This window comes from Oryza brachyantha, chromosome 11 (assembly GCF_000231095.2).
Source record: "Oryza brachyantha chromosome 11, ObraRS2, whole genome shotgun sequence".
NCBI lineage: Eukaryota > Viridiplantae > Streptophyta > Magnoliopsida > Poales > Poaceae > Oryza > Oryza brachyantha.
Genome location: NC_023173.2, coordinates 3,343,530 through 3,364,130, shown reverse-complemented (window position 1 = coordinate 3,364,130; position 20,601 = coordinate 3,343,530). Strand labels below are relative to the sequence as shown.

Below are 20,601 nucleotides of genomic sequence, written 5' to 3'. Positions count from 1 at the left end.
GCAGACTTCACAGGTCCTAAATATGTAGGACAATTAGTACACAATTATCTCGTTATGTTTACATGAATACATGATTAGCATTTATCAGTCATTTTGGACTTTAGTACGACGCTGAGCTAGACTCGACGTCTGATCCTTAGTCTTATTCAAAAAATATTGTAAATAATGTAAATATATATTTTTAGGGATAAAACAAGTTACAACAAAATAACATTGTACAATTTCTACGTGTGCGTGCGCTTTTGTGACGTTTGGCAGCAAAATGTCATGACGTAATTATCATCGCATCCGCTTGGTTGCAAGCCTCCTACTTTGACGGTCTGACTATTCCTTTTCCTGCAAACCAGCTCAAATTGCGCAAACGATTTCGGTGCTTTTGTCAACTGTGACACCGAGTAGTGGCTACCTGAATGGCTGCATCTGCCCAGCAAAATTACTGCAAGTCAATAGCTACAAAATGACTGGTCTACTTCCTTCAGTTGAGAACTTCAGATGTAACCAGTCGGTATCCTGAATCGACAAGGTTGCAGGAGGAGAGATGCCATGGAGCTGGTCAGACACAGTGCAGGTTGACAGTCTGTGCTTGCTACTTGGCGTGTCCATGGCCGCGGCCACCGATCAATCGCCAACGCAGCTGAACAGCGCGCAGGAGAACATCATGGAGCAAGTTCAATAGTATAGCCAATTACTATCTCCAATCTAACTATAGTCAATCTAATAGTCAATTCATATAATAGTTAAATACAAAATATCAATACATGGTCCCATATGTCATACACATATTTTGTCTTGAAGCCCGTGTGCAGCTGAGTACAAATTAGTAGTCCACCTCTCTTCTATCTCCTCTCTTATCTCTTTAAAATATACTTATAGCTAGCTTATAGCTTGCCATGGTACCTGCTGTCATGGCTTCATCGGTCACCAATAATTGGAAGAAACTCAACTCCATGCCAATGGAGTGGTGTTCAGTGCTCTTCTGCTGCATCCTCTGCTCTTGTCACCAAGCTCTCCCTCTCCGGGTATGGCCTCTTGAATGCCACTATCCTTCCATCCATATGTCGTCTTGACACCTTGCGATCTATTAAATCTCTCGAGAAACTTCTTCACCGATTTTCCAAGTCAATTCTCATCTTGCTCCATAAAGGCTGTATTGCATGAAGTAGTTCTCAGGAACAATAGGTTATCTGGTCATCTTGTAGCTTCTTTTGTTTGGATACTCAAGCAATTGGTTCTTTTAGTTAGTCATTTGTTTAGGCTTAATAATGAAATACTCGGTTGTAGTGCTAAATCAAATGCAAGTTCATATCAATACTTTTGTACCGATGAGGTATAAAGATTAAACCTTTTTTCTTGACAAATTATAAAATATAGCACATGATGTTTAAGAAGACCTGCAAATGTGACAACCACAATGATGCCACTTTCTTTGTAAAATTTAAAATCTAGCAACATTTTTTTAATCTAAAGCTGGGTACAGAAGAGCCTAAAAATTGTGTTGGCAGAGGTTGTCCATGAACATATTAGTAAATGATATATGTAGGTTATGTAGGTTATTTGAGCTGTTCTAAAAAATTGAGCGCACCTATGTACAATACAACCAAGGTGTTGCGTTTGATTCAAAATTTAGTAAAAGTCAACTCCAAATTCATTATATGATTTCATTGATTTTTTTACGACCTATAGTTGCTTACCTTTTTTGTTGTGGCTTAGAACTCAAATTAGAGACTGATTAGAAAAGACTGTGAGTTATGTAAAACACGTGAGTTATGTGAATTTGATATTTAATGATATTTAAAAAAAAGGTGGAGTTATGTGAAACATGTGGTCACTTTTGTTACATTTTTTATAAATCTAATGATTATAGTATGTTATAAATTAGTGAGTGACATTTGTTATAAATAAAATGATTATAGTACATTATACATAATTCTGGCATTTCATGATATATATTGTTTAGTGACAAATAAAACTATAGGTATCATATTTTTGTATCATATTTTTATTATCACAACTAGATAGTTCTTCATGTTAATCTTGCTAATAATCACTTATATGCTAATTTGCGAGTTAGTCATGCTAGATAATATTTTATAATTAAACACTTTATATTTAAAAATTATACCTTAAATAAAATTATTTTATAATGTATTATCAAATATATTATGGCACCGTAGCATTAGCACGAACACATTATTAGTAGGGGTGGACAGAAAGCTCGTGGCTCGTTAGCTCGCTCGACTCATGACAAACTCGGCTCGGCTCGGCTCGTTTCATTTTTCTAACGAGCCGAGCTAGCATTTTAGCTCGTTAGAGATAACGAGCCAGCTCGAGCTGGCTCGTGAGCTGCACGCGAGCCTAATGAGCTAGACCAAAGATATGCGATTCGTTAGCATTTATTGATTCCACCCCGGAAAGCATGTATTCAATACTTTATAGGTTCATCATGTGATTTGTTGGTTCAAACTTTAATATTTAGATACAATTTCATATGATTTGCATGTTTGAACTGAAAATTTGCTTACATAATCTATTAAAAAATTGTTTAAATTAACTTTTCATGCATGGCTTGCGAGCTTAACGAGCCAGCTCGAGCTTTGTAACGAGCCGAGCCGAGCCAACTCGTTATCTTAATGAGCCAGACCGAGCCGAGCCAAGCTGGCTTGTTATCCACCCCTAATTATTAGTTGTCAAAAAGCTAGTTTTCACATTAATCAGTAAAAAGAAAAGATGATATTAATTAGTTAAATTATATGGAATTCACACAAAAGCTTCTACCAAATCTATCAAATTTTGGTACACAAAATGTAGATCTAACAACTCATATTTATTTGCATAAAATCAGTAGAGAGAGTCCAAAAACAAAAGATGTCTGCAACTGCATCTAGTCATGTTAACCAGTGCATTATCACACTAGTTAGCCGACAATATCAAACTAAAGTTTTAGATCAAAGACTGCATATAGTTCAAACAGAAGCCCAATCACATATAGCCCAAACAAATCTGAAACTACATCAAAAATGTGTTTCAGATAAATAGTATGAGAACTTCCATTGGAACAAAAGCAAACTTAGATCAATACCTAGATAAACCGTTTATGTCGATAGAACAATATATGGTTGAAAAAAATAATTAGATCAGATCATTGAATAAATCTGAACAAATAGATGAAGTTTCTTTGGTTATTGGATCAGTTTATAAAGTAAGAAAATTATGAATAAAAAAAAGAACTTAACCAAATCAAAAAAGAATGACAGTGAGAGTAAAATGGACCAAATCTAACGTTAAAAGTAAGAGAAGAAAAAACAATCTAACTAAAGTTAATAAAGAACTTACTTATAAATTATACTATTTTTAATAAAATATGGTATTAATTACATAACCTAAATTTATAAGATAAACTTTATCTTGAATTATCTTGGTTACTTTCTAAGATAAATATATGGTAATAAACATCTAAATATTTAAACTTGACAAAGTTGTTCTTATTAAAGTTATTTGCATGTTGCATCTTTTGTCAACAAGAGAGAATGATAGCATATTGTGTTCGATCTTTCCAAAGATAAAAAATAGTAAGTTCTTACAATTTAATAGAAAGAAATAATAAAAATATTGTTTTAAAATGATGCAATCAATCTCAGACACCGTAGAGGCCAAGGCTTCCAAATAAAACCAATCTAGCTAGAAAATAGATCTAACAATTAGTAATAGAAAGATGACGACTTTAAAAATACGTCACATGTTAGTTAGAAAAAATGTTAAAATAAACATTAATTACTATTATCTTGTATGGACACTTTTCTAAACAACAACGCAAATACGCTGATTTTTGAATCTGGCTAGTGAGCAATATCTACACAAAAAACAGACCATAGCTAAGAATGACATAGTTTGAAGTTTTATATAAATGATAAATATAAGTCATACCGGACCCTTTTTATTCACTTGTAGTATATTTTGGTTCCTTTAAGGTATGTCAGAAGCATTATCTTTCACATTTTTATTGGACTTTCAACAATCACTCCCTGCACATCAATCTCATCATCCTCAATGATCCCACTCAGACGAGTAGCACTCTACTCGGTGATCGCATTGTTCTCAGTAATACCATTCTCATGAACCACACTCTGTTTTTGTTAGTTGTTTCAACTGTTACCCATTGAGGTTCAGCAACCATGGCATTTTTATCAGTTATTGTAGCAAGCTTGCTACCCTGAGTTATAACAGTCTTTTTTTTACTTGTTTCAGCATCCATTGCACTGTTAATTTCAGTACCTGCACTCTTATCAGAAATAGTAGTCATCTACTTGGTGATCATCACTAAAACAATATGTTTGGTTTGTATGTATGGAATACAGATTTGTACATAACTAAAATTAAATTGCATTCTAATGAATAGTTGCAAATCACAACACAACAAACATGGTGAAATCAAGCTAAGCCACGACAGAACAAATTAATTCCATTTAGCAGAAATTAATGTTCAGTTCATGGCTTCATGTGCTCACCAATGAGGATAAATGCCGATCTAGCAGCTCGAGGGTGAGCAGATCCTTATCTCTAATCAGCTGTAGCTGTATGTGGGGGCAGAAGAATGTGGCTCGGATACCGTAGGCTGCACGATATGCAAAATGGAGGTGAGGGGACGACATAGATGGCCGAGTTCGACAGTGCTAGGTGGAGAGAGGAGCGATAACCCTGATTCTTGTAATGTCGTCCCTCCCTGTACCTGCCCTACCTGAGGCGGAGGCGGCGGGGCTAGGATGTGTGACGTGGTTGCTACTTGCAGGGTGGTGGAGCAGTGGTTGCGATGGGATGGATCGTGCGAGATCGATCGGTAGGGGAAGTGACCCGTGGGACGGATCGCGCGAGCTCGATCGTCATCGTCGGCGGTGGCGGTGGCCACGAATTGCTCTCGCGTGATCCAAACCCCTAGTTTTTTCCCCACCCTTTTCTTACCCGCACGAGGTCTTTTTTTTATCAAAGCAATTGATTTTTTTATAGGAATTTAACTTTTAACCACTTTTGTATCTGGGAGCTCTTCAAATACCCCTGTTAGTTTGGTCTTACAAATTTGCTATCGGAGAGAGTCATTTTGTAAACTATTTGCCACTTTTACCTACGTAGTGTGTGCCACCCTAGAATATCACCGTGAAAAGCAACATGGGCCATATGTTACGTCCTCCCCTATCCTGTCATCGCTTGCTCATCCTCCCCTCACTGCGTTGGTGAGAGGGGTGTTTGGTTCACTGACACAGTTCGACTAGTTCGATGGCACGGCGATCGTGTAGAAGTTGTTGCCGACGTCGCACTTCGAGAGCAAGGAGTGGAACAAGGGTGGAGACTACCGACGGACGTGACCATATACGGTGAACGAGGCGTGGTTGGCTGGGCTAGACCTTGACTTCCACACAACACATGTGGAGGATTTCAAGAGGTCGGAGGCTGCGGCCACGACCACAACGAGGATACTACTGATGGACACGACGACAGCGATGCTGCTCCAAGCGGACGGGCACCCGAGCCAGTTCAGGCCCCTTCGCTCGTGCTTCGCCGCCAGCGCTGCCCCGTGCTACTTCGTTCTCGCACCTCTGCACTTCCCCTTCATTGGCTTTAACCTCCCACCACTTTGATCCCCTTCGCTGGCCTTGTCCGTCTAGGGGTGGGAATGGGTCAAGGCCCGTGGGTTCTTTCACAACCCTATTTAATTCTTAAAAAAAATTTAGCTAAAAACTCTATACAATTTTATTTTCAACCCGTTTTGATCCCGACCCTTCAATTTTGTAGGCAAAATGGTTATACCCATTACCACCTCTACATGCACCAGCGCCTGCCTTCTCCGACGGACCACTTTCGTCCTCCGCGTTGTCTCGTCGCCAGCGTCGATGATATTGATGTTACCAGTATAAATCATATCAATTAGTATCATATGATATTAATTTGGTACCTCACCTAATACCAAAACACAAAACTGAGGCGGCTTCTCCTGCTAAGCGAAAGCACGCGAGCAGGGGTGGAGGGCTCGGTCAGGCAAGGTGTGGCGGCTGCCATACCTTGGCCGCCGGCCGGGGACCTAGACCCCCCACCCCCGGCGGTGAGACGATGTAGTTGCAGCCTTGCAGGGCGATGCGATCTGGAGGTCGCCAGCAGGAGGTCGCGGTTCGGCGTAGGGGCAGGCAGGAGTGCACGGATGGGCTGGCCCAAAATGGCCCAAAAAAACCCTAGGCGAAAAATATTGAGGACGCAAGCAACGCAGTTGCACTTCGCATCTTCGCTGGTTTCCCCAGTCGCTCGAGTCCGAGACAAAGCAAGCAAGCAGTCACCACGCCACCGTCGTCTCGTCGTCGCGCCTTGCCGGAGGCGACCGATCCGGCCGGAGCGGAGGCGGTCCAGGCAGGTCTCTCCCCTGATCCCCTCCCCTTCTCTCCCCACTCCTCATACCTCATTTTCCCAACCCGGCGGGCGGCGGCATGCCGGCAACAACCCCATCCCCATCCCCAGGTTCCAGGCAGGCAGCGGCCAGGCTCCCGCCTCCCAGTCCTAGCGGCGGCCGGCGCCCGGAGGCAACGGAGGGGGCGGCGAGCCGGCAAATCTGTGAGGTGATTTTTTTGATAGGGCTATTGTGATTTCTGATTTCATTTTTTTGATGTACTCAATCACAACTGTGAATTGTGAATCTCAGATTCTGTGATTGAATATTAGTTCAATAATTAGAAGAATAAAAGATGGATAGGAAAGGAAAAGGAAAGATTTGCGGCACAAAGAGGTATAATGGTTAACTTGTGATTTGTGAAATGTGATCATTGATATATAAAAATGTAGATTAAGAAAATCATTGAGCGAGAGATTTTCAAAGGCCTTGACCTAAACCAAATTAAAAAATAATTTCAAAAACTGAAAGATAGACAAATGCAATTGCCTAAATCTCCTAAAGTACCTAGACTCATTGAAACATGTTTCCGGTACAGCTTTATATTCCTTTTCTATTTCTTTACATCAATATATCTATCTTCATTGTCAATTTACTAATATTTTATTGATTTTTGTTTTGCACAGGGCAATAGCAAATTATTTATATCTATATCATCTATGTATTATGCTCCCCTCCTCTAGCGCCGAATCTACATTTTATTAAGCACATTTTATTAAGGTACAATTCAATTTTAATGTTCGCTTTTGTGTTTTAAATTTAAATGTTAGACTTGTTGTAATTGTAGCCTTATATTATTATGTAAATAAGAATTTTTTAGTGTGCACTTAGCATTACACTTAGTTGTCTACCATACCTCATTTTTCTTTCGTCCTCCGCCACTGCACGCGAGCGTGCGGCGGCAGGAACATGGTGCGTGGACATTGTCAAACCCTGAATCTCGCCAGTTTCTCCGACACGTGGAGGCAGAGGCGTGAGCACTGGAAAACAGTTTTTAGCACACGGGTATATGTACATCTTTTGCTTGTATATCATCTAAATAATCATTAAAAAATATAAAAAAATTGATAAGATAGATTAATATAAGTTATATCACTTTACAAACACGCAAGTTTAAATTCAACTTTTATAAGTTGTAGCAAAAAAAACAAACAAAATTAAAACTAAGCATACGCATATTCATAATTGTTTTTGTTATTTTTTCTATAACTTGTATTTTTTCTATAACTTGTAGAAGTTGATTTTAAACTTACATATTGGTGGAGTAATATAATTCATATTAAACTATCTTATTAAAATTTTTCATATTTTCTAATGACTATTTAGATGATATGCAAACAACGGGTGTATATACACCCGCGTATTAAAAAACTGTTTCCGTGGGGCACCGAGACACACGGCAGCAAGAACATGTGTTCGTAACTTCTCCCGCGTTCAACGGAATCCCATGGTGTAGTCTTTTCACTCGGGTAATCCCACCCCTAGTGCGCTTACCGAGTCATATAATGTCGTCACCTACACGCTATAGAGAGACATGCCACCCTTGAGCACGAGCTCCCATCATCGACGAAAAGGTCTCTATTTCCTCATTTAATCAGTGCCACGTTGGACGGATTTGCTAATATGGCATCAGAAAGGCTCAAAGGCATCTGATGAACCCTAAATTTTGTTTGTGATTGACAACCCATCTTGCTGTATTGCAGGTCTGACGCTGAAAATAAATTAAACTCTACTTGATCAGTTGGAAAAACACACATCAATAGCTCAAGAAATAGTTTTATCACTTAATCTTCTTTAGTCCATCCATCAAATAGGTAGCGCACACATTCCATAATTTCCTTCTGGGAATGAACAAATTGCACTGTGCACACATCTATCATATACCAGATAAAATTATCTCGTGAACGACGAAAATAAGTGGCTCACCTGCTAATCTGTTATAAGGCTCTATCCAGATTAATATTTATAGTTGAGATTCAGAATCACATGGCATCTTTGATCCAAGTTAACAAGCCGTTGATAAACATGCAGCAGTGAACAGTCCTGCGACAACCGGCTGTAGTTCTACATGACCACAGTGCGTGCAGCCCAAGTATTGGATAGCACAGATGTATAACATGAGGTAGCACATGTGCCAGAGGGCAGGGTCTAAATGAGCAACATTTTAGAACTATGTTTATGCTTACAAGCCAAACTTTAAATTCTCAACCTTAAATTTGGAACTGATTTTGAGGTTTTTTCATTGTATTTTGTTTTTCTGTCTTGGTTTTTAGATCGCTAATAAAAACATATATAAAAGTTTTATTTAAAAATATTTTTTATTTTTAAATATATTATTTGGCTAATCATCCCCATTTAAGTTTCCAAAGGTATTGGGAAGAAATGAGAGAACAGTATAATTGGCGCATTACCTACCTGGGTGTTCAATCTGTAGCCCACCAGCCGGAAGTGATTGCACATCACCATTTCACTAAACTCTGTTCATTGAGTTTGTAAACAGAATTTTGTTTCACGATTTGTCTGAACCTATATCATCTGAATAAGAGTCGGCGAGGCTTGATTTTCAAAAAAAAATAACTCTGTTCATTGATCATCATTTGCAAAGTAGATTTCAGATGAACTGGCATCTTCAGTGTTTAACTCTGTATTGTCATGCAACGTCATCTATTTATTAAAATACAAATGGAATAATGTCTCAGAAATCTCCCGCACAATCCGCCCTAGTCTCGGTCACCTCGCCATTCGGAACGGGATCCTCTGACTTAAAAGTTAGGGGAGCATGTGCCGCTGACATATTGGCCCATACATGATGAGTCCCCACGTCAGCCTCAATGTTCCTCTGACTTTAAGTCAGAGGAACCTCCTCCCTCACCGTCCTTGCTCGACACCTCGGCCACCTTTAGCGTCCACATAGGCACAATACTTCTTCGCGTTCTTTTTATTTAACCTGATTGATTTTTAAATCTATGGGTCGTTCATATTATTTAAAATTTGTATGCAAATATTTAAATTATTAGTCATGGTTAAAGTTTTTATTATATATTCTCTCGTTCCACGTTATAAAACTTTATGGATCTGTCTTGATTTATCTATGTGCTAATGAATCTAGACATATATACAAAATATATACATTAATACATTGATGAATCTAGGTAATCCCCAAAAGTCTTTTAATATGAAACGGAGGGAGTACTAAATTATCCTCCTAATGCTATCCAAGCCTAAAATTGTAATTATGAATCTAATTAGACATAAGCAATATAAAATAAAACCCTCATTTCAAGAACAGAGGCTAGAACATGTAGGTGAAGTTCATTACCAGATTGGTCCTAAAGGGATCAACATTGATCAATAGGATAGCGGTGGCCTTCTGGTCGCCACCTAGACAAATCGCATGTTTTTGCTGCAAAGGCTGCATGTTTTTTTCTCAAGAAAAGCATCCCTTTTTTGTTTGATAATATATGATTCATTTGTGAAATGCATTTCTACATTCTTAGACCAACAACGGGGATGCGCAAAGTTAAAGTTGTTCAAAATCTTACTACCAATTACCAAAGCAAACATTTCTGAATGTTGTAGTACGTCTCTATTTCCTCTTTTTTTTTAATAAGAGCAGTATATTTCTCCTGGACAAGGTTTGAAATTTCGATACATACTTTTGAAAATTTTCAAAAATCTCGGATGAAAATTTTCAAATTCAAATACATAACGACCGTTTTCTCACCAAATACATGAATTTTCGCTACATGAAAAATTTCGAACACGTCGAAGCCCGCCACGCCGGCGTCACCTCCGCCGCCGATGATGCCGAGCGTCTTGAGCTTGAGGATGACGCCGGCGAGGGTGTTCACGTCTGACGTCCTGTTTGCCGGCACCCACGCATCGGGGAACTGTCTCTTCTCCTGCCTCGTGTACTCGTGGCCTTCTAACTACTTTCTCACTTTACTTTTATTTTGACGTCGTTGATTTTTATATACATTTGATAGTCTGTTTTATTTAATTTTTTTATAAATATACAAATTACAAGTCATGGTTAAAATGTTTTAATAATAAATTTAATAATAATAAAATAATTAATAATTATATATTTTTAAATAAGATAAATGATCAGACTTAAAAAAATCAATCACGTCAAAGAAAAAAAATGGAGAGAGTGTTTGCAAGTGGCACACTGGCACTCTTGAGATGCCACCCTTGCAATCCTTGCAATACAGTTCATCTACTCAAATTGCTGATTTTTTCCATGGTATTGCGCATTTCTACCGACATGCGTTTATTGTTATCCATCATAAAACTGTCCCCAATCGCCTTAACAAGGGCAGTTTGTTACAAAGGTCCCTGTCCTGTCCACTCCAAGAACTGCATGTCCCAACTGAAGAAAAAAAACAAAACTATGATTTCTCCCAACCACCCTCATGACACCAGAATTTCTGTTCTGTTCCGTACTGTTTTCTTTCATATTGCTGTGATAGCATGCAGTTGTTACCAGAAAACAACAGCAATAACAACAAAAAAAATCTCCTTTGTAGTCCTCCTGCCTTACAAGGTCCCGCACTCCATCTTTTTTCTTATATGGTTATAAATGAAATTTAAATTTTTAACTTTAAATTTGAAGTTGACTTTTAAGGTTTTTTCACTAAAATTTATTTTCTAGTATTGACTTTTGGATTGCTAAGAATATGTATTACGTATATATATAAGTTTTATTCATAAATTATTTTTTGTTTGTGAATATATTGTTTATTTTTTCCATGAAAAACTTAAACAATCACCCCACCAATCAAGAAGTGCCTAGAAAGCATCCCTGCTTCAGCTCCACTCCTGCAGATTTTCTGAATTTTCCTCCCTGACAAGACCAGTTAGCTTGGGAGTTTTATCTGACATCTTTTAGGTGGCAAGTCATGGCTCATTTCTTGTTGCTATTGGGAAACCAGTTAGTTGCTTGGGGATTGCTGCTGGTGGCCAGTGTGCTATTGAAGTGGAAGCAAAGAAACTACCACCACCAGCAGCCTAGTGGTGAATGGTGATCCACTGATCTATCTTTGCCTTCATATAATCTTACCAAGATCGGTTGATTTTTGTGTTGCTGCTGCTTGCATTCTTCTTCTCCATTGCCATGGCCTCCGACCGCGTCGAGGTCGACACCGCCCGCCCTTTCCGGTCCGTCAAGGAGGCCGTCGCCGTGTTCGGCGAGCGCTTCCTCGTCGGCGACGGCCATTCCAGGCGGCCCAGCAATGGCAATGGCTATGCTGCTGTCGTTGATATCGCCATTGCCAATGCCAAGCACGAAGCCGGCAGCAGTAGCAGTGGTGACAATGTTTCTTCTTCTCCTGATGCCATGGAAGCTGAGCCTGAGGAGGAGGATGCGGCACCGGCCGTCGTGCCGATGTACTCGGCGCCGTCCTCGCCGCAGTCGTCGCCGAACGGCGAGGAGGCCGATGACGAGCGCGACGGCGGCGTGGTCGACGCGGCGGGGGCGATGGTGGTGCGGTCCGTCAAGAAGCTGGAGGCGGAGGTGGCCGAGACGAGGCAGGAGGTGGCGCAGCTCAAGAAGAGGGGGAGCGAGATGGAGATGGCCGTGGCTTCGCTCACCGCGCAGCTCCACCGCGGCCTCTCCAAGCTGGCGGAGCTGGAGGCCGACAGGGCGGCGCGGCGCAGCATCGGGGGCGACACCGACGTGATGGTGGCGACGTTCAGGAGCGAGCGGTGGGGCGGCATCGGCGGCGGCGACATCGCCGCCTCCGGCAAGTCGTACGAGTACCTGCCGTCGTTCAGCCACGCGCTCAGCCTCGGCGAGGTCGACGACGGCGAGCTCGTCGGCAGGAGGCGGAAGGCGCGGAAGGTGAAGCCGATCGTGCCTCTCATCGGCGACATCATCTTCTCCAGGAGGAAGAGCACGAAGGACAAGGGCGATGGCTTCTACAGCAATGGCGATCTTTACAGTGTTCTTGGCTGATCTCATCTCATCTGATCACTATGTGTGTGTGCTCAGCTGCTCATGTTTGTGGCTGCTTGTTTGCAATTTGGATGATCAAATTTGCTCATTTTTTTCCTTTTTAGTTTGGTTTTGTTTTTCTTTCTGTTCTTTGTTTGTGTGGATTGTGCAGGGGAGTTGGAGCAAATGTAAAATATTGGTTACTGCTTATGTGATGTGTTGGTATTTTCAGGTCATGAACAGCTCACTCTGCAGTGGAACATGAATTTTTCCCGTTTCATTGAACATTCTCCAAATTTTAGTGCTCTCCATATATATTTCGTCACATAGAAGCTAAGGATTTACTGAAAACCAAATATATCTAACCAAATTAAACTGAGCAGATAAAAGCCTTCCGAAATTTCTCTTTGGGATTTTTTTTTGCTTAACTTTATGTTTGAATTCAATGAAAATGCATGAATACATGTGTGTGCTGTGGCCTAGACATGCAAATGCAAAAAACTTTTCTTGCTTTTGCATGACATTTTAATGGAAGTTCGTCTTTCGGCATGTTGTTTTTTCAATGGAATTTCACTGATGCTATTATTAACTCCCCGCAATTTCCTCTGCACCTCTGCTTTAATTTTGGCCACCATTGGCTAAGATCCACAAAACCCAAACAGCATAACAATATCAAAAAATTTCGGCACATTTTTCTCAATCAAAATCCAAGAGCAAAGAACACAAAGTCCGGAGCGGATCGGGAGAGGCGATTGGCGCCATTGCCATGCACGCCGCCTCGTTCTTGTTCTTGACCTGAGCGTGAGCGTGTGACCGACCGACCTCCTCTTTCGCCGCCGATGGCGCCGCCGATGCAGCAGGAGGGGGAGGAGCGGCCGGCGGGGGGACCCTGCGTGTGGCTGGTCACGGCGCTGCTGCTCATCTCCGTGCTCGCCGGCGGCGGGTGCCTCGGCGGCTACGTCGTGCTGCCGCCGGCCGAGGTGCCGCACTGGCTCCTCGCCGTCGGCATGGCGCTCGTCGCGCTCCCCTGGGCGTTCTGGCTCGCCACGTGCGCGTACGGGTGCGCCCGGAGGCGCGTCGCCGCGCGCCAGGCCGCCGTGGCGCCGGCGGCCAGCAGCATGCGCTGGCGCGCCGACTCGCCCGGCTCCTGAAACTTGACCGTAAGCAACCGGCAAAAGCCAACGCTTCCAATTACTGAAGGATGAGAAAAAAATGGAACCTTTATTTTCATCTGAAGATTAATTATTTATGGCCACTGAATTAGATCAAATTAGACCAAATTAATTAAGTTGTTGCATTGCATGATGATGTTTTTTCTCTCCTGCAGTGCTAATTAGAGCTATTCAAGATGCAAATCAAGGTGGTGAGTGTGGAATTAAGTTTGATCAACTCCATGTACAGATCGAATTAAATTGGAGGATGGCAAGAATTTGGATGAATTTGGCATAGTCATGCGCCTAGGCAAGAATGCAGATATAGCCCCCTGCTTGGTACATTGAAACTGCATAGAAATGAAAAAAAAAAGGTGCAACCTATTGCAATGTCAAACACATGTTTGGTTGGCCTTTCTTTCGGCCAACCCGGCAAAAAACACATGTTTGAATGAACAGTTCATGTTGAATTGAAATTTGCCCTACACCTTTTTGTATTTTTGGAAGTATGACTTGAAAAATCGAAAGTGATATTGTTTGTATTCTTAGAGGGTGGTAATGATGATAGGACAGTCATACACAAACGGTGAAATACACTATATTGAGTTAAAAGTCTATTTGGTAATTATTGAATTATATGTAGAATATATGATTGCTGATATAATTTTTTCATCCATAAAATCTTTGAGAATGAATAGAGAGATACTATCGTCCTCATCTTTTCACTTATGCTTATGCTGACAAGCCAAAATTTAAATTTTCAATCTTAAATTTCAAGTTGATTTTAGAGTTTTTTCATCTTAGTTTATTTTACATTCTTGACTTTTAGATTGTTAAGAACATACATATAAAATTTTTATTCATAAATTATTTTTTGTTTGTAAATATGTTGTTTTGCTTATTCATATAATAAGCCAAAAGATAGGCACCCATATTTTTTACTTAGTATAAAATTGTGGCAACTCCTATTAGTAAAAACTAGCGTAAAGCCTTTACACCCTTCGTCCCATAAAAAAGTAACTTCTAAAGATGAATTTATAAGATGGCTGTTCAAGTTCATCAAAAAGTTGTTTTTTTATGGAGAGAGTACATCTGAGAGATCAAACCAGCTTATGGCTGGCCATTCTTGTTCAGTAATCCTGCCCATATGCTGCCATGCTTTATATCATTGATGTGGATCCAATCAATGCTTCTAACTTAGTAGAATTTATGGATCATAATGCCTAACATTTGATGGATAACTACTCTTATCTGAAATACTTTAACAGTAGAATGGAATATATCCATTCAGCAACTTTCAGAATGCAGATGCTCCTGACAATATATAGCAAAATTAAAATAAAAGACATCTCTCTCGATTAAACAGTATGGGAGTATTTGCATCGAGTGAAGACTAACTTATCTGCAGTAAGGTAGATCACTCTTATATATTCTTATCCCAGTATTTGGTGATTTGTCCCAAAAAAGAAGTATTTGTTGATTTCTTTTTCTTGGTGGAAAGAGACGTAAACTGTGCAAAATTAAGAAAATAATACAGAGAATATGCGGCTGCTACTTGAAAGTTTCAACCCCATTTTTTCAGTCAAAACGACATTGGCGTGCATTACTCGGTTGTCTTGTCATAAAAATAATTTTATTTACTATGGTGTGTTTTTCTGGTTAAAGTTACTGGGTTTGCCTTGGTAAGTATTTCTAAAGAGAGGAAAAAACATGTGCTTCTCATCTAAGGGTAAGTATTTCTAAAGAGAGGAAAAACATGTGCTTCTCATCTAAGGTAGAAAACTTGGTCGAGGAAACGGTCAAATGTGTTGCACTGGCAGCACTGTGCTTCTTGAGAATGTATCTTAAGCATTCCTAAGTACTAGATCACTAAAATTTTATGCTGAAAACATACTCTATGTACTTTCTCAAGTACAACAAAATTCTCATCTAAAACCATTGAACTATTATTACCAATTGAATTAAGGCATGGAGATGTGGATCCATGCCCAATGTCAATGCATGAGGAAATGTTGATTTTTCATACTAGAACCTAAAGGAAAAAAAAAAAGAGCACCATGCCAACATAAGGCTCCCAGCAAACATCAACTCCCAATCATGAATCTGAGCAAAGTAAACCAAGCCCATCGCACAACCATGACCCATCACATGATAGCAAGATCACAAGGGAAAGAGGAGGATCCAAGTATCCAACCGGCAGGAGTGCCAAGATTCCAATCCTTTGTGAACCATTCTTTTTGGCACCTGCCAAGATCCCAGCCCAAAAACAGCCTTAACACACCTGCCAAAATCAAAGAAAGCAACACCTATGCCTGATAAGCAATGCATGCACATCAAATCCAATCCTATCTTCATTGTGCCTGTCCCACAATCTATCTATCTAGCTATCTCCTTTTTGGGGAGAACAGAAAAGAGGTTTCATGAATTAATGGGGCTCTATCAGTTATCATAATCCACCAACAGTGGATGCACCACTTCATAGATCATGAAGATATTCCTCTCCAAATTATTGGAGAATGTCCATGATGTAATGATGTGATTCTTGTACATCTCTAGACTTGTCTGGAAAGAAAAAACTATGCAATACTCCTATTACAACTTGCAAGCTCCCTGACATTGTGACTGCAGGATCAAAACATGTCATGTGTGTGGAGGGGTGTCAAGGGGGTGACAGTAGTTCCTGTTTGCAGCTAATGAGATGCTTGCTGATTTGTACACAGTGGATGATGTATATGTAATGAATTTTACTTGAAGCAAATATATGTAATAAGTCAATATCCCTGAAGCTTAAATAGTACTACTTTTGTTCTAAAATAAGTTGTTTTTCAGTTGTTAGATACAATGTATTGATTCTTCGTCTTATTTGAATTTCTTTTGCGATTAATATTTTTGTTGTTGCTAGATAATAAAATATAAATAGTACTTTATGCGTGACTAATTTTTTTTAAAAATTTGTACAAATTTTTTAAATAAGACGAATGGTTAAACATTAGAAACAGAAATCAAAAAATAAAGTCATTATGGGACATATGTAGTATTTTTTTTATATGTAATAATTTAATATCCCTGGAAAATGACACCAGTATTGTAAGCTTCACCAATTGCCTCACTGACAGACACAGCATAATTTGTACAAATGCAACTTTCAGTCATCAGTAGCATCAAATGCTTGACACTTACAACAGTGCACAACACACTGAGGTACGTTGTGCCATATATATAGATTTCATTTTCATCTTTCGAATGACATGTCATATTTCACTTTTCCAGTGAAATACAGATATATAATCAAGGAGTCAACCTATTAATGGCGTGGGTGTACTAAAAATATTCCTGTCACTCTTTACAAATATAAATGAAAAACAGACCAATTATAACTGGGAAATGTATCATTAATCATATATTATTACACTTTCTCAAGGACTGGTATTACCATATTAATCAATGAGAAAAGACAAAAAACTGTATCGAATTAAACTGTTTAATACTACTCCATCCCGCTAGTTTTCATTTTGAGTTATCCCAGTTTGGTCAGTAATATTTTATTTTTAAAATAATATCAAAATTGTATAATTACATTTGTAGTCGAAAGTAACTTCACTAATATCCTACTCTCAAATCTATTCGCTCCCACATCACTTCAAAATAATGGTGAAAGATGATTTACTCCTATCAAAACCAACAATTAGGCCGCGTTCGGCGGTTGGTTTGATAACCGGCGCGAAAAACATAGTAAGGTATTAAAATATAATTAATTAGAAAGAAATAGAAAAATGTATTGATTTGAACTTTTCAAGTAATTTTAATATATAATTTTTTTAAAAAATATATCATTTAATAATTTAAAAAATATGCACTGAAATATGTGTTTATAGCCTTAATATCCTTTTGTAACAAAGATAAACAAAAAGACATGTGTGTAAATGGTGCTTTTACTGACCATTTTGCCTTGTTATGTCAAACTCGCACTAATACAAGAATCTACGAGGTGTTACATGACAAAACGCCATACATACAAGCTCACTAATAAATACATTTTCCCTTTTTTTAATATATATCTCATACCTAGTGGGCCCCACTTGGCAGCGGCAGTGGTGCACTGCTGCCCCCGGGCCCGCTAGCCGCTGAACGGCCGGTACACCCTGAGCGCGTCGACCACGTCGGCGATGGAGCCGGCGGCGGCGGCGACGGAGACGACGAGGCAGGCGGCGCTGAGGGTCTTGAGGCAGAGCCACCGCGCGCTGCCCCGGCGGACGCCGCGCTGCGCGATGTACATCTCGACGGGGAAGTAGACGGTGAGCGGCCAGAAGGAGACGGCGCCGAGGAGCCCCACCACGTCGCCGAAGAAGGGGAGGAGCATGGAGACGACGGTGGTGGCGCAGACGAACGCCGTGCGCCAGGTGAGCCGGAACACGCTGAGCGCGAGGGGCCCCACGCGGACCTCCCGGGAGATGAACCCGCTGTCCGGCCACGTTGCCGCCGCCCACCGCTCGACGAACGCGAAGATGGGCTGGCAGAACACCTGGTAGGCGCCGACGAGGTGCACGACGATGGCGGCGTTGGCGACGTCGAGCAGCCAGAACGGTTCGTAGAAGCCGAACCCGGTAAGCAGGTTGTCCGGCGACCTGTCCCCGAACGCCGCGTACCCCATGCAGCCGCACAGCATGTAGAACACCGTCGTCGTCGCCACGCTCACCATCGTCGCCCTCTTCATCACCTTCGCCTCCGACGGCGGCGGCGCCTTGATCGTGTCCTGACATCACCACAGCACAGCAACACGCCGTGTTAGAAACAGAGGAAGACCAAGAAACAGAGGATGGAGTAGAGCAATGGCGCCATGGCGGCGAGCTGCTTGCCTGGATCTCGATGAGGATGATGGCGTAGGAGTACGCGAAGGCGATGTCGCCGAAGGCCTGGAGGCTGCGCCAGACCTTCTGCATGGAGGTGACGCCGGCGCCGACGCTGATGCCGGTGAGGCTGCCGCTGAACCCGCCGTTGGCCACCGTCTGCGCGATGCCGAGCGAGAGGCCGATGGTGGAGTAGGTGAAGGACATGATGGCGGCGACGATGGACAGCCACCATATCTGGTCGAAGTCCGGGATCTGCGAGAAGACGATCTCCACGGCGCCGAACAGGATCATGTACGGGTTGCTCGAGCTCCTGCACGCGTTCTTGTGCCCCTTCTCGTGGAAGCAATCCGCCCTCTTGATCGCCCTGCTCGATCGATCAAACAGTTAAACTTTTAAGCAATGGCAATGGAGTTTTCGTTTCGATCAAATCGAATCAAGAAACTGTTTGATCGATGGATTGATTGATTACAGCATGCTGATGGATGCGGCGATGGTGTAGCCGATGGCGACGCCGAAGAGGTTGGCGTACTGGATGACGCCGCAAAGGCGGACCTTGGCGCCGCCAAGGTTGGCGCGGACGGCGTCCATGTAGGTGTAGTTGCGCTTGCCGGAGCAGGGGTCGCCGGAGCGGTAGCACTCGGCGAGCAGCGTGGAGGTGTAGTAGATGACGAAGGCGAAGAGCAGCATGACGGCCGGCCCGGCCACCCATCCGAGCTGCGCGATCGCCCACGCCAGCGACAGCACGCCGGAGCCGATCACCGCCGTGATGATGTGCGCGCTCGCCGTCCACACCGTCCCCGTCCGCCGCGGCCGCCCGTCGTCGTCCCTCCACTCCCCCTCCTCCCCAGCTCCTCTCCCCGCCTCCGCCGCCGACACCTCCAGCGCCGCCGCCTTCCCCCCCATCCTTCTCGCTCTCGCTCAGCCAAGAACTCGTCGAACACCTAGCTGGTGGTGATCGATGGCGCTGTGCCTGCTGCGCTTGGCTCGAGTCGAGTGAGTGAGAGGTGGAAGACGACGAGAGCTATATATAGAAACAGAGAGAGAGAGAGAGAGAGAGAGAGAGAGAGAGAGAGAGAGAGAGAGAGAGAGAGAGAGAGAGAGAGGCGTGTAGGGTTGCTGCTGCTTCGTCTTCCTCCCGCGTGGCGTGGACATGGAGGAGGTGGAGAGATCATGCTTGCTTTCCAACTTGAACTGCCATTGCCACTGCCACTGCCACTGCCAATGGTGGCAAATGGCACCGCACCTGGCCATCGCCAGATCATAGCCCCATGTACTTTTGTGTGACTTCTTTTTTCAGATACACCCCACCCTTCTTTTCGATTTTATTTATCCTTATATGTCAAAATTAAATTTTTAATCATAAATTTAAAGTTAATTTTAAGATTTTTTTATCAAAGTTTATTTTTTATTATTGGCTCGTAGATCTCTAATAATACATGTATAAAAGTTTTATTTAAAAAAATATATTTTTAGTTTACAAATATATCGTTTGGCTTTTTTCTTGACAAAAGCAAACAATCACCCCAAAAATCTTTTGGTGTGGTAGATTAGGATTAATGGTCACATTTTTTTGGATTATTTGGAGATGACGTGGAAGGATAATAATATGGTTGACACAAAATTATATATGGATTGAAGTTGTATTTGTCTCATGCATGAAGTTCATGTCTAATTTTACTGAAACACATTAGCCATGCTCAATACCAATATAGACCATGCTTATCCACCAAAAATTTACAAAGATTACTAGTAGCTTATAAAAGATTTTCGTTGTTTGGGCTTGATGTAGCCAATGGCTCCAACCACTATCGCAAAAATGGATAGGAAAAATATCTTCATCACTCGGTTGGATATCCTCTACTTTCTTGCTTATCACTTAAATAATCATAAAAAATGAAAAAAATATTATGAGATATATTATTCTATAAATATGCAAGTTTAAATTCGACTTTATAAGTTATAACAAAAATAACGAATTTAATTGTGAATGTTTACATACTAGTTACAGTTTAATTTGTTTCTACAACTTATAGAATTTAAATTTGAACATGCACGTTTGTGTATGATATATTAATCAACGGTATTATTGTTTTAAAAATTTAATAAGTATTTAGTTAACATGCATAAAAGGGGAAGATATCGAACCGAGGAATGAAAATTCATCTCCAAATGGATATTGGATCATTGCTGATCTTGCCAAAGGTACGAATGCTCTATGGTATTTGCTCAAACACATGG

General features: G+C 41.3%; 2 protein-coding genes and 1 long non-coding RNA gene across 3 annotated transcripts; 2 read left to right on the top strand and 1 right to left on the bottom strand.

The window, feature by feature from the left end:
- Positions 1-5,968: 5,968 nt before the first annotated feature.
- Positions 5,969-7,426, top strand: LOC107305279. Its single transcript, XR_001551410.2, has 3 exons — positions 5,969-6,596; positions 6,680-6,763; positions 7,054-7,426. It is a non-coding gene; the product is annotated as an uncharacterized LOC107305279 (long non-coding RNA).
- Positions 7,427-11,385: 3,959 nt separating this feature from the next.
- On the top strand, positions 11,386-12,629 carry LOC102715427. Its single transcript, XM_040529056.1, has one exon. The coding sequence runs from the start codon at positions 11,544-11,546 to the stop codon at positions 12,381-12,383; it is 840 nt and encodes a 279-aa protein (XP_040384990.1). The 5' UTR covers positions 11,386-11,543; the 3' UTR covers positions 12,384-12,629.
- A 4,794-nt stretch (positions 12,630-17,423) lies between these two features.
- LOC102715150 (amino acid permease 3-like) lies at positions 17,424-19,584 on the bottom strand. The gene is made up of 3 exons (XM_006662738.3): positions 18,833-19,584; positions 18,370-18,727; positions 17,424-18,266 (listed from the first exon to the last, which is right to left on the bottom strand). Exons 1-3 carry the CDS (start codon positions 19,264-19,266, stop codon positions 17,631-17,633), a joined length of 1,428 nt encoding a protein of 475 aa, XP_006662801.2. The 5' UTR covers positions 19,267-19,584; the 3' UTR covers positions 17,424-17,630.
- Positions 19,585-20,601: the final 1,017 nt, after the last annotated feature.